The sequence below is a fragment of the Cydia strobilella genome, chromosome 4 (assembly GCF_947568885.1).
Source record: "Cydia strobilella chromosome 4, ilCydStro3.1, whole genome shotgun sequence".
In the NCBI taxonomy this organism is placed as follows: domain Eukaryota; kingdom Metazoa; phylum Arthropoda; class Insecta; order Lepidoptera; family Tortricidae; genus Cydia; species Cydia strobilella.
The window spans coordinates 2443326-2458963 of NC_086044.1; the positions used below are offsets into that span (position 1 = coordinate 2443326).

Sequence of the window (15638 nt, forward strand, 5' to 3'; positions counted from 1 at the left end):
TAGCGGTTCTCGATCAAAACCACGCACATTTTAAAACACCGAGTTCAAGTTTTTCTATGTGCAATAAAGAATTATCTTTTAAGTTCAAGTTCAAATATACTTTATTCATGTAGGCCTATTTATGTAATCTAGAACCTTACGGGTTTTATTTTGAAAAACATTCGAAGTCTACCCTCGAATAAAAAATATTTCTTTTAAATTTATTCACCAGCGCTCCGCGGTTCAGTTTTGATTTGTGCGTGTCAAGAGACACGTCGGTCTAGCTGCCGAAATGTTCGGCACAAGACTACATTGCCTTTTAAAATAAATCCTTACATATAAAATATATTTGGATTTTTAATATCCAATTATATGTGACAGAACCTAACCCATAGTACGGTACTTTTATCCGCCCAGAGGTTGAATTTGAATAAACACGAGACTACCTCGTAAATTTATAATTGAAACAATACAATAGTACCTATATTGGTTTTATATTACCCACATAAGTATAACTTGTCTCTAAAAGTGGGAATTGCTAAATAGGTGTACCTAAATCACGTCACGTGATGTGAATCTGAGCGAAATTCCTAAACTTAAGCTGGATAAAATCTCTTTTACCACAAATGAAATGGAATAAACTAAGTGGTAATACCCTGCACAATGCATATATTTTGGTGACCATTTTTGAATGTTTATATATGCATATAACCATACAAATTATCGGGATACGTACGCCAATATTGTTATGGGATACATAAAAATATAAATATATTTATAATACCGTGATCGCTTAAAGGCATAGGAAATGTCAGTATCTAAGTACCTGGTGTCTGTTTAAAAATATGATTTTACTTTTTTAAGTGATATTGAATAATTAAATAATTTGAATCATCCAATTGTAACAAAGACACCTAACTGAATTGAATTACAGGAAAATGGGTTTATTCATCATTATCTATCTAATAAACCCAATGAAACAATTTGTGAGTACTGAATATGAAAGAAAGAAAGAAAGAAAATAACTTTATTTTGCATGAAATATGGTACAAAAGGTGGTCAGACAATATTATACATAAGTAACACATATTTCACCAGCATCTGGCATGCAAAAAACTAAACTTACAACTGAAGCTAAGAAACAAACGAAAACACGTTTCACGCTTATTTCTTCATAAATACAAGTTCATGCCGAAGCCTGACAAAGTGACCATTAGAGTACCATCTAACTGAGTTAATGATAAAGCGGTTTCGGTACAATTTGGCTAAATACACACACGAATATATTTGTTCGCATCTCTCACAGATATTTAATATTTATTTTTATGGTCGTAAATAATGGGTAACTAGGTAAATACCTATTAACCTGTATCAAAACTACAAAACGATTACCTTCCGATTATCTTTTAAAGGATCACCCTCAGATTATGCACATAAAAATATAAATACATAATTAAGAAGCTAATAGAAACCGTAAAAAATCAATAAATGACGAATGCACCTATGGTTCAACTCTCATGTGTCGGTCGCGATACTCTTTCAGCCATCATCAATACGATGGTACCATGCAATACGTTTTTGCCAAGTTTAAAATATATGTACCTTGATATTATAAGTTTAGTAACTGTAGTTGGTGGGGACCCACCACTTGCAATACCGCTATGTCATTAATATAGCACATTCATGACATAAGTCATGGATTAAAATATTAAGATGAATCCACTTCATATAATATTTGTTTTCTGAACTCTCAATACAACCATAGTAGCAATACAGCAAAGCCATTTATAAATGTATACTAAATTAATTCCTAATGATGTTTGTTAAACGCTGATTTTACCTACTCAGGTTTAACTGGATATTATTATGCATTTTAATAGCTCGAATATATGTACATTAGGTACGTATATATAATTAAATGATAAATAAATATTCTGTTACCATTAATGGACCTTGGCCCATTCATTATATGTAATATGAGCGCAATAATAAACATTTGAGTTTGAGTAAATTACAATCTTATTTGAAAGATTACTTCGAAAGCTGAGTAGACTGCTAGTTTTATAAATTATTTTTGTTTAGAATACCTTTGGTGATGCCACACATATGACATGCTTTATGCTTAATAACTGAACAGAAAGCATAATTTATGCACGTTCATATATTTTTTAGATTTCAGGAACGTGGTGGATTTTTTAATTTAATAAAAATCAAAATATAATTCTTCTTGGGTAAATCAAAGGACTTAAAAACGACGTTAGATATGTTTCGAGCAAATACATGTTTTTTGTTAAGTTGAAGCTCTCGGAAACGCGCTAGGCCGCGTGAGTCTTTGTCCATTGCACGCCGTGTCACTATTCGTTGATCAGGAGCTGCTGTAAGCCGATTTGCGCGTGCACACGCCTAATAACTGAATTTTCTCATTGTCGTCGTCTGCTAAGAGATCATCGTAAACAGGATGAGTCGTCGTGAGACAGACATCACACGGCCTACGCGTCATAAGCGTCAAGACGCGGGGAAAGACATCACAGCCACAGCGTATCCCACCCTGTATGGAGGTAACGCTGGGTTGTATCGTTAGCCTAAATTACGTCTTATCTTCGTAGATAATTACACTTAGACGAGCCTGAATCTTGTCATCAATAGTGTACTGTTCTGAGCCTTCAAAAATTCCGTATCGCGGACAAGCACTGCTAGTGAATTTTAATACATTTCACAAAAGGACATATGTCTTATGAGTTTACTCGTATTAAACTTTTTTAGCTCGAATTAAACTTAATGCAAAGTTGACCACAAATTGTATGGAATCTTAGTCAATTAGGTTTTATGAAGAACAAATTAGATTTTGTTTAAATATCCTAATACGTAAAAGTATATATATATATATATATATATATATACAACCTGGCTATACCTAATATATGTATACCTTTTTGAACCTGCATTGCTAAACTTTCCCGTGCTTCTTAACAATGCCTTATAACTCAATTGGAACAGTAAACTTGTGTATAACTAGGTAGATAATTATTCCTACAAATATGTTTTCAGAAATAAATATGCTATGATAATATTGATAATGGGAAAGAATGCAGCAAAACTTTCAACTCTTAACATCTACCTGGTTTTTATATCTGAAGAATGAAGCTTGAGAAATATAATACATGATCAAACGAACTTCAAAGTGAAGTTCGATCAGTATTATATGAGTAAGCTTCATTCGAAGATATAACTACCCTCCCTCCCCTATACCCGGAAAGAAAGTTTTGCTTTAGAAAGTAAAGTCTCTAAAAATAATGAGCAATGGCGGCAAGCCGCGCGCCCCATCAAGACTAGGTGAAAAGTAGGGATAGACCTATTTGAGTTAAAGTTTTTGCTACCTACTTTAAACATGCGATGAGTTGCCTAGTAGGTTAAAGGACTACCTGGTTTTTATATCTTCGAATGAAGCTTACTCATATAATACTGATCGAACTTCACTTTGAAGTTCGTTTGATCATGTAGTATTAATTAATTAATTTATTAAAATACATTATCAGGTATATATTTAATTACAAAAAAATTATATTATTTATACTGCAAGAGGCAGATTGAAAAAATCTTGATAATTATAAAAATTATTCTCCTCGAGCCACGACTTCAGTCTACTTTTAAAGCTTTGGGCGGATGCTGCATTTCGTACTGTGCTTGGCAACCGATTATACACGGAAGGTCCTAGGTAGTATACTGATCTTTCCATTTTGGCGAGTTTGTGCGCGATTGTACTTAGCCTATATTCATATTTATTGCTACGCAAGCTGTATCTCGTGGTTCATGTTATACTCATCTCCCAGATCCTAACTAGCGCCACCGGAGAGATTAGGAACTATTATTTAAAGCTTAACGCGGTCACTTTTACAACAATTCTGCCATAAGAGATTGCGATCCTTTCTATACCATCCATACTGGATACGTTTCATTTTTGTGTCAAGGTCGTTCACTTATAGGGGTTCAGCGGCTAATTAGTATTAATTACTCAATGTCAAATAGGATTTATTTATCAAACTTTATCTCGATGGATTAAGGTGAATTATTACCAACAACAACAACCCAACTCTTACCCATATAGGGAAATTTTCGCAAATTTGATCTGGATTTGTTATGGATGATGTACAACAATATAAATAAGTTAATCAATATCTATCCATTACTGTTGTATAAGTGTAAGATAGAACTCACTAAATGGCTGAAACAACTAAGTTATGATGATACAGAGTCATTATTGTACCGCATAAATTATTAACTATACATAAATATATTGGCTGAACACATACGCTAATCCACACACGCGTGCACTCGCACACACACACACACACACACATACATACATACATATGTCCTTCATCACAAGCACAGTATTTAAGTAAGTAATTTAATTAGGCTAGAACATTAATTAATACCATAAATACCTAAACTATAAGTTAAAATTATAAGTAGTTTATAAATAACATCATCATCATGTATACCAACAATATTTCCTAAATAAAAAAAAACTGTTATATTTATAGAAGAGCGGGGCATTCTGATACAGGTACATTCACCTAAAAGGAAGTCCCAACCACTGATGGCAATTTGTAGACTAAGCTTACAAGGAAATAAAACAATTTTCATTTCATTTTTCATTTCATTATGGATATGATCCGACAGTAACAAAAGTGCCGTTCCTGGTTGAAGAAGTCAAATTCATAACTTGTTATTACAATCAGAATACGCATCAATGACTTGTTGTTTCCAACATTGTTGTAACAAATGGAATTTGAATTTGGCCCAATTGTATTAATTTGTACTATACGTGAGCACATGACGACCCAAAGATGGTTAGGAAAAACAACGGTAACGGCTTCTCACGGGTAGTTCAACTAATTTAAATAAAACCTTTACAAATTATACATAAAAACCTTCCTCTTGAATCACTCTATCTATTAAAAAAACCGCATCAAAATCCGTTGCATATATAGTTTTAAAGATCTTAGCATACATAGGGACAGAAATCCATCAAGACAGCAGGAAGCGACTTTGTTTTATAGTTTTTATACTATGTAGTACCTAGTGAAGCCGTTAGAAAAACGTAAACAAATCGGTAAATTTTGTCGACAGAAAAGATGCCGGTTTTACTGAGCGTTTTTGATTTTGACCCGTACATAAATGCATAACTTGTATTGAAACCATATTTTAAAATTCTGAATACGCCTCAAAGGTTATTCTCTCGAATTATAACGTGTCATGTTAATGACACTTTTTTTAGTACAAAGGACCTCGTTAGCCTTTATCACAAAGCTTTGTTTAGGCACAGAATAAGTAATAGTACTACAGTTTAGGCCTCCATTAAACTAATGGCATGTAAAAGGATGCGGGCAGTGTCATGTGCTTTTGTAGGGTTGAGTGTAAAAATATATACCTAGTATATACTATAGTACATTGTGGGGGGGGGGGGAGTGAAATATTGTACAGTCGAAGGCAAAAATATCGATCCGGAGTCGGAGTCGGACAAATGGCTCAAAAATATGTGAACACGACTTTATTGTATAAGGTGTAAGAGCGTACACATATTTTTGGAACTTTGGGAATGTATATATATTTATGCCCTTGACCGAGAGTCTATATACAATTATTATATATTATAAAGACTCGAGTAGCAATATTCTTACCTCCGGAGTTAAACACAATGTTTTTCATCACACTTGCGAAGAAAAAACTAAATTTTTAGAGAAATCATTTATTTAATTTAAAAATTCGTCAATATAGTTGTCGTCGATACAAAGATTATCTAATTGCAGAAGTATCCTTACGAGTTTTAGTATCTATATATAACAATCCTAACGTTTACTGGAAATCCGCCCCCGCATCCATTCCTAATTAAATTGAGTTTCACGGGATTGTGGACATTGTGGTAGATCTTTATAAAACCCACTCGGTCCTGACAATTCGAACATGCACCTGACATCAAAATGATATTTAAATTATGGATGGTAAAGAAAGGATCGCAATCTCTTATGGCAGAATTGTTGTAAAAGTGACCGCTTTTAGCTTTAAATAATAGTTCTAATCTCTCCGGTGGCGCTAGTTAGGCTCTGGGAGATGAGTATAACATGAACCATATAAGGCAACAAATAACCCGACCAAATTACGTAGGATGTTTTTGGTAGTATTTCGGTGTATGGTGGCGCCGCCTAATTACTGTTTTTTGATGGACACTTTTCATACATAGAGATTTGGCTCCTTTATACAGTCTCCATGATTTAAATCATATTGGAATCATATCGCGGGCTTAGCACGGTAGCATTTTTATCGCCTGTCACCATGCCTGTCACGTTCTAAGTTCTAAGCGTAAGTGCGAAAGTGACAGGCATAGTGACAGGTGATAAAAATGCAACCATGCTGACACCGCAGTTAGCTGTCATTCGCGCGTTCATTTCACTCGGACTTGTTTGTACCTAATACTTGTTTAACGGCCTGGCACCGACATTGCGCGACTGGCTTCGGCTAAGGCGACAACCATAGGTAGGAACGAAAGGTTGGAGCGAGACGCGAGACACACCGAGTCAGGCCGTTAGTGCGTGCGAGACTCCCGCGCGAATGACAGCTAACTGATATGATTCCAATATTAATCCAATATTGTTTTGAATGTCAGGTGCACGTTCGAATTGGCCTGTCGGTTCGGACAATGCTGTAGTCTATAAATAGCTTTAAAACCTTATTTAAATAGAAAATATATTTTCATTAAGCGTTTCAGTTGGGTAGGCGGAAATAAAACCACGAACGAGACCACGTTTTTAATATTTAAATAATAAATCTGTTTGCGGTTTAAGTTGGCTTGCATTTCATGAAATTAATTCAAATTTAGTTTTCAGTTTTGCTGCCTCTTATTCAAGTTTGGTTAGGCTTTACTTAGTACACAATTATTTAGAACTTATTCGAATGCAACTTTGTATGTATTATTTTAAAATCGGTCTCATAGTTTCTATATGATCAAAGGGTTTGGCCAGCTGTCTATAGTAAAAAAATAGTTTTTCCCCTCACTAGCTCGGAAAGCCGTCTTTTATCCTTTAAAACAAGCGGGGAGAAACGCATTTTATCCACTAGTGGGGAAAGTAATTTGACCGTGGATGGAGCGTGTTTAAGTAGCTTGACAGATAACAAAACGTGAAACGCTCATAATAATGATTCGTTTGATATTAATTATCATTAAACAAATGGTTTGAGAATCTAATAAAAAATACCAAATTTAGCTTTATTTAATGATTTTATGTCATAAACATTAAAGTTCCATAAGAAACGTTTGTTTTTTAATAATGATGTTAAATATAAGTTGAGTCGATGCAATTTTAAAACGCATCATTGACATTTCATACGTCAGAAATGTCAACATTGTCAACAAAATTTTTACTTAAAAACTTCTTACGTAAAAATACAGAATTTCCAGAGTTTTTTTGTTATAATATCGTAAAAAATGAGTGATTTCAGTGATGAAGATGATCTAACGCCTGTGGATGTTGCACTTTCCTCGCTATAGTGAGGTGAAAAGTTTTGTGTTACACACGTGTGCAAATGTATTTTACTTCTCGTGTGTTGAAACACTTGCTACGCTCAGGATTCTATTTTAGAACCACTCGCTTCGCTCGTGGTTCAACTATAGAATCCTTTCGCTTGCTCGTGTTTCAATTCCACACTCGCGGGTAAAATACAACTTTGCATTCTTGTATAACAAATAACTATTTCCCCTCACTAGCTCGGAAAGCCGTCTTTTATCCTTTAAAACAAGCGGGGAAAACGCATTTTATCCACTAGTGGGGAAAGTAATTTGACCGTGGATGGAGCGTGTTTAACTAGCTTTTGACAGATAACAAAACGTAAAACGCTCATAATAATGGTTCGTTCCATATTAATTATCATTAAATAAATGGTTTGAGAATTTAATAAAAATACCAAATTTAGCTTTATTTAATGATTTTAAGTCAAAATCTTAAATTCCATAAGAAACATTTGTTTTTTTAAATGATGTTGAATGTAATTCTGAACGCACAAGTTGAGTCGATGCAATTTCAAAACGCATCGTCAGAAATGTCAACATTATCAACAACAAAATTCTCACCGACTCCGACACGTAAAAATATACAACATGCAGAGTTTTCTGTTATAATATCGTATTATCGTAAAAAAATTAGTGATTCCAGTGATGAAGATGATCTAACGCTTGTCGATGTTGCACTTTCCTCGCTATAGTGAGGGGAAAAGTTTTGTGTTGCACACGGGTGCAAATGTATTTTACTTCTCGTGTGTTTAAACACTCGCGGGTAAAATACAACTTTGCACCCTTGTATAACAAATAACTATTGATACTGATTGTGATTGTACAAACGTTTAGTCATTAATGTAAACACCAGTGTAAATAAATATGTACCGCTTGACATTGACCTTCTCCGATCCCCTATTTACTGTCTGACATTCTCTTGTTTACGAGCTAATAAATTATTACATATGTGTGTTTATTCCACGCTTTATTAGGCAAATCATATACGAGATGATATTTTTCGGAAATTCAGAGCCTGAATCTCTATGGTCCCGATATAAATTTACTTATAGCCGGTCAAACAAGTTTGTCAGTAGAAAAAGGCGCGAAATTCAAATTTTCTAATAATAAAATTTCTTTATTTAGATAACCACTGAATCACCATATTGTTGTGTGTGTTTAGTAACCCTTGGCGCCTACATTTTTTAAATTTGCCGGTTTTTGCTACTGACGGAAATGGCTTGACAGACTATAGATGATCCGTGACCATAGACATTTTTCCATACAATAAGATAAGTGCCACAGGCAATTAAATTTCTAAACTTATTCCGTGTGTCATGACTTATGTGCCAATGGCAAATCATACCCAAGCATATTTTTTTTGTCAGAAATTCATAGCATTAATCGCTATAAATGTAAGGTCCTGTAATAAATCAAGATGTTTCGTGACCATAGAGATTTTTCATACAAAAAGACAGATGCCATAGACAATATCTTGAATTCATTCCTTACGCCTGAATCTCTTTGTTTTATTTTTATTAGACTAATTAGGTATCCCACTGCTGGGCAAATGCCTTCGACTCGACCTTGTTGTTAGAATTCTCCTATCAATCCGAGTAGAATGCGTCCAAGTCGTTTCGTCATCTCCTTCTCGGTCTGACTGCACTCTGGCCTGCACGATCTATTGTTATCTCAATAATAATCTCTTTGTTATCTTAATAATAATGTCTTTAATATTGTCTTCGGTTACCGCGATAGTTACTCATGAAATAAAACTATGAAAACGGATTATATCGCGTATATTGAATTTATAATACATCCCGACGTTTCGAACTCTTTACAGCGTTCGTGGTCAACGTCGGGATGTATTATAAATTCAATATACGCGATATAATCCGTTTTCATAGTTTTATTTCATGAATAATGTCTTTGTTATCTCAATATCAATAATAATGTCTGTATTATCTTAAATTTAGGTATTTTCTATGACATCTTTTTGTATGAATAAATCTGTATTGTCACGGGAAATTTGAATTTTGTGTCGTTTTTAAAAAAGCTACCACTTTGTCGCTTATTATTAGGAATCTTTATACGAATAACCTGTCAAAGCGTCCTTATGGTAAGCCACAAAGTGGTACCTTTTGCTACTAGAAAACGACACATTTATTAAGTAACCATAGAGATACATGCTCTGAGTTTCGGAAAAAATTCAGCTCGTGTGTAATGTTCCTTAAATACTCTGTTATTTTCTCTTTAATCATTTATTGTGAAGCTGTATTTGTTTACTTGTCCTGCGAGGTAATTATGACTGGTTCGTTTGTTTTCATAAATATTTCAAAGGGTGGGTTGTGTAAATACAAATTCGGTACCTATCCATTTGGTTTTTAACCAATCTTTATTTGCTGTAGTAGGTACGTTTATTTAGGGTTTTTATTTATAGAGTAATTTTACCTAACAAGTTTTAGACATCAAAAAGGAGGAAGTTCTATAGGCTTAAGAAAGGTTGAAAAATTCAGTGTTTAATAAAAATACTGCATTTGAACAAACACCAAGGATTAATAAAGAGGCTTTGCTCGGCTGTTGAGTCGTGTGGAACTGCATCCAATGACATATGATTGATGATATTAGGCGACGACGATTTTTAAACTTACTTTAAAAATAACTTTTATAATGGATAAATTTAATTTTAATTTTTATATTTTTATTTTTATTTCAAGTTCTGCCGGAAGCGTATACATTTTTTCTTTTTTTTCTTTTTAATATAATTTTTTTATATACTTAGATAAATAGGTACTTCAGATTTTCACTGTGACATGTCCTCATGTTATTGCATATGTATTCAGCCGGGCTAGCACATGATTGGCGCGAGAGTATCTCGCCGCGACATAGACTACCCGTCCCCCTTTAATTCATACAGTTAGTAAAACACGGGTAGTCTATCTCGCCTTAAGGCGGTTCCCTGAGCCAGAAGGCGAAAAATCTCCTTATATGATCCTGTTTTTCTAAGAGGCGTTGATATTCGTAGACGTGGAAAAAATATATGTAGTTCTTGACTATATTATCTTTAATATCATAGCTTATCATACACGAATTATGACACTTGGCTCGATACAATTAATTCCCAAAGTAACCTCTAACTCGGACTTTTAATCCAACTTTACTCGGTTATTTATTATGTGATACTATGAATAAAAAAAGAAGAAAAAACAATCTTAACTTAAATAATAATTTCATAGCTTTCGAATTTCGATATTGTAGGGTAACGTTTTTAAAATAAATAAAAATCGACAAAATTCGATCAAAATTGACACTTGGCGCGCATGATTTTTCCCGTTCTTTCTTGCGAAATGTGACAGAGACAGCGGCAAACCGACGGAGCGGCCTTAAGGTTCAGCCATACCAATAAAAAATCCAAAATTTGCCACTGAAATTTGAACCTACAGTGTAGGAAATAGTTGATTTTGCTTTGTTGGAAAATTGAACGAAACAAAGCAAAAGCGACTGTTCCAATTGAATAGGGTTTAAATTCCATCGAACAGAAGAGGTACTATAGGTAGGACCTTGGGCCTTAGGAGGTTAAAATAGCCCTACAACTCGAAAGCTAGGTCATGCGTGTGAAAGCCTTTTTAACTGTCATCCTTAATTGTATTTGTAACCGCACACTGTTCATTGAACTCGTCGCGCCACTAACTTTTAATCTAATAAAGCACTTTAATAACTCCCTAGTGATTGACAATGTTCCAGTGGCTACATTTTGCAACAAATTATTAATTTATCTACTAAAAGTAACGCGAGTCACGATTTTTTTTAAATTAATGGTAAAAGTTTTTGGGTCATTAATCTATGGATAGTTTAAAAGGAACGCTTATCTAGGGATCAATAAAAATTGATCATGAATGTAAATAATAAGTGTTACTACAACCCCTCTGGTGTTGCGGGTGTCCATGGGCGGCGGTAATCGCTTACCATTAGGTGATCCGTCTGCTCGTTTGCCTCCTATTTCATAAAAGAAAACTCGCATTACTGTTTTCGTTAATTGACCCATTCTTCTTATACATATAAATAGGTGTATAGAATGGGTTGTTCCCCATATCTATTGTGGTATATATAAAACACAATATCGGTAAAAAACGATGTGAGATGCCTTTGCTCAGCAGGGGGACACTTATGATATTAATTTGACGTCAAATAGGTATACGTTCGAAGTTCGAATTGGCTTCAAGTAGGAGCGAAATGCACGCGCACGAATGATAACTTATTATACCTACTAGGACGCGGTTCGTGGCTCGCACGCGAATGTAAACCGGTCTTTTTAGCGCCACTTTTTAGGGTTCCGTACCTCAAAAGGAAAAAACGGAACCCTTATAGGATCACTCGTGCGTCTGTCTGTCTGTCTGTCCGTCTGTCACAGCCTATTTTCTCCGAAACTAATGGACCAATTAAGTTGAAATTTGGTACACATATGTAAGTTTGTGACCCAAAGATGGACATGTAACGTAAACATATTAATTTTAAACACGCGGGCCACTTTTGGGGGGTAAATGAGAAAATTAAAAAATAAAGTTTGTCAAACTATATCCTGTTACATATCAAATGAAAGAGCTCGTTGTGAGAATCTCAAATATATTTTTTTTATAATTTTAAAATGAATAGTTTAGACGTGATTCAAGAAAATGACCACTCCCCCCTTATCTCCGAAACTACTAGGTCAAATTAAAAAAAAAAATACACAATAGATCTTTACCTATAGATCACCGGAAAACCTATTAGAAATGTGCAGTCAAGCGTGAGTCGGACTTAATTACTTAGTTTTTGATCCGACCCCTACGGGTTTTTTAAAGACATTTCACATAAAAGATACATTGTTTAAATTGTGTAATGTACGGAACCCTTGGAACGCGAGTCCGACTCGCACTTGGCCGGTTTTTTATTTACCCTTTGGTCACGGAACCCTAAAAACGAAACGACAGAAAAATGTATCTAACTATCGAACCTGCTCACAAAATTTCACGAGATTCTGTTGAAAAATGCGACCTGCAGATAACATCCGGCCGGACATATTTTTGCCCAAGCTCAAACGGAGACCTTCGCTAACGCTCGGTCAAAAAAAGTCTGGTAAACGATAAAATCGTGCCACGATAAAGTATAAACGCAGCCAATAGGTCAGTAAAGGGATAAAAATGCGATATTTGTAGCACTTTTACCTGTGCAAAGAGGCTTTACTGCTTTAGGGGCCGTAAAGTGTGCCCTAATCGGCCAGCGCAGGTTAATTTCTGTGAACGATACTGTGACCTATTTCCAGGGCAGTTATGTTTTGGTTAATCGTGTTACGTCACTGGAGCCTCGGGTAGTTTTAATCGTCAAAATCCTTACAACTTTGCTGAATAATAAGTAGTAGTAGTAGTAGTAAATCACTTTATTGTACAAAACAAAAATTGATAACATGAAATTCATATAAATTTAGGTACAAAGGCGAGCTTATCCCTATAAGGGATTTCTTCCAGCTAACCTTAGAGTAAATAAGTTGTTGTATATTTATAAGCAAAAAGAATAGATAATATAGATAGAGGGTTACTGTCATAGTAAATGTTGTAGTCACAGTTTTACTGCCATCTATCGACACACGATTAATCTCGTTCCAGGTTTAAAATCTGAATGCCAAATTTAATCCATACCATTCAGCCGTTTATGCGACTGGGGGGCAAATATCAAAAAGAAAGTACATATTTTACAAAGGGGGCAGGACATTTTCTGCTATTAATTTAGCTGACGCAGCACAGCGCAGCGATGCCTTTGATACCTATAGAAGTGTCCTACGTGGGCGATCTCGTTGCGAACGCGAACGCCTTGGGCCCGCCGCGCCGCGCCGCTTCGCTTCGCGTTCGCGAGTGTTCGACGTATTTAAGACGCAGCGTAAAGCTGTAGGCTTCTACCACAGATTAAATAATAGTTCTTACGAACAGATACTTATCTCTCAAAGAAAACGCAAATACCTACCGTTTTGATACCTACACAAAAATACAATGGAGTAACCTTCAACGCGCCGCTCCCCGCACCGCGCGCGCCGACACCACGCTAGGGTTGCCGACGCTTCTTTCAAACACTTAGGTGTCTTAGGTAGATATCTAACTATAAATGTGTCGTAAAAAACATTACCTACATCTTTAAAACAACTTAATAGTACCTACGTAGTTTGTAACTATCGTAAAAATAATAACTGTAGGTGTAAGTACCTATATTGAGAATGTCTACTTAGTTTTACTCATCTGTCGAAAGAGGAAAAAACGATATTTTTTATTTGTTTTGTTTTCTGCATCCATCCACACTACAAGCTGTGTTGTTTGTTAGTTACGAAGACATTACTTCGGCATAGCGCGCGATGACGTGCATGCGTGAGCGCGTGTGGCAACCAACTGGCTAGCTTGAGTCCCGCCGGCGGGAAGCGAGTCGTAGGTATAAATCCGAGCTCGCGCGGAGAGTTCCATAGGCCGCTTCTACTTCCTTACTTTTAAACAAGATACGAACAGACAGCCAATAATATTAGCAACGGTGTACGAACGTTAATTACTGTATCGCATGACTATTTCACCTTGAGATTGTGGCGTTTTGAACCTCTTTACAAGTTTCCGCATTATATTTCACATGCGATAAGTCATAATTAATTATGTATTTAAATATTTTTTTTACAAACATTTAGTAGCGCCATCGTATCGTATAAGTCGATCTATGTGCCACCAATATGCAAAAAATATACTTTTGGGTACGCCATCGCCATTATTACGGGTTAAATTCCAATTAGAACATTCACGATTGCATTGCACTCTGTCGGCGACACTGATATCGACATTTTCCACAGCAATGCAGCTGACAGAAATGCTATTAGGTTAAGGTAGGTAATACAATATCTGCGAGCTGTATTACCAAACTGCAGAGGTGATTTTTCGGGCTTAGAACGTAATCTGTTAAACAAAGCCGTTTCTTTCTTGTATGCAGTGCGGTTAGGTATCGAGGCGGATTGCATTATAAGATAAGAAAAAAGAAACTAGCCCGTTGAAAACGCAATTTTACCGGCTTGTTTTAAAGTTCAAATATACTTTTCACATCACCTATTCGAAAAAGGTCTTTATCTTCCCTGCTAGGAGGGATCAAAGTGGCACTTTTCTTCCCTGCTAAGAGGGATTAAAGTGGCATTTGTCTGTTCTAGGACACCATATTTTTTTCTTTTTTGCATACTATTTTTTTGGTTCAATAATATAATTTCCTCATAGGTGATGTGAAAAGCAGTATGTGTCATATGGTAGCAAAATTATTTTCACCTTGGGCGTTAACACTTAAATCCCTCACTACGCTCAGGATTCTATTTTAGAATCCCTCGCTACGCTTAGGATTCAATTATAGAATCCTTCGCTACGTTCAGGATCCAATGTACGCCCTCGCCGTAAATATGTCATTTTGCTCCCTTGTGACACAATCTACTATTATTCATGTAGGCCTAGCAAGAAGCACTTATGAATGGTGAATAATATGTACATATACCTATATATTATCTTAAGCTAATAATCAGAGCAATTTATTGATGTTAATATTATTCCATAATAATATTGAATTATTATACAGATCAATTTTAATACTAAGAATTTCACAAAAAGATCGTAAAGAACATAAAAAAAAATTGTATAAAAAATTCTAGTCTAGAATGTTACTAGAATAAAATCTAAATGTCAATAAAAAAACAACAAAATAAGTACATACATTGGATTATCCATTTCCTCATCATTAATCAAATTATACCTAATAAATAATTAAAATGATTACTCTGGTTTAGTTTTAACAGATTTTTCATCTCTATCGATATATTTATTCATTATATTCTAACAATATATTATCATCAGTTACAGATAGAAGCGGGCGCCGGCGAGGGCCCCGGGCCCCCTTCGAACAACAACACAGAGGCCGTTGCTTCTCCCCCTAGAGACGACAACCACAATGCTGCCCCTACGCCCCGAGCGAGGCCCCTCACACCATCAGGTCAGTAGCTACTGAGGCCCCGAGCCCCTTCCAACAACAACACATAGGCCGCTGCCTCACCCCCTAGAGAAGACAATTACAACTA

General features: G+C 35.4%; 1 protein-coding gene across 2 annotated transcripts in view; it reads left to right on the forward strand.

Annotated features, from left to right (window-relative positions):
- LOC134740489 (dual specificity tyrosine-phosphorylation-regulated kinase 2) overlaps positions 1–15638 on the forward strand; it is a 116710-nt gene that overhangs the window by 20993 nt on the left and 80079 nt on the right. For both annotated transcript variants that reach the window (XM_063672982.1, XM_063672981.1), the window contains exon 2: positions 15418–15553. In XM_063672982.1, the coding sequence (XP_063529052.1) occupies positions 15418–15553 (136 nt within the window). The remainder of the gene's footprint in view (positions 1–15417; positions 15554–15638) is intronic.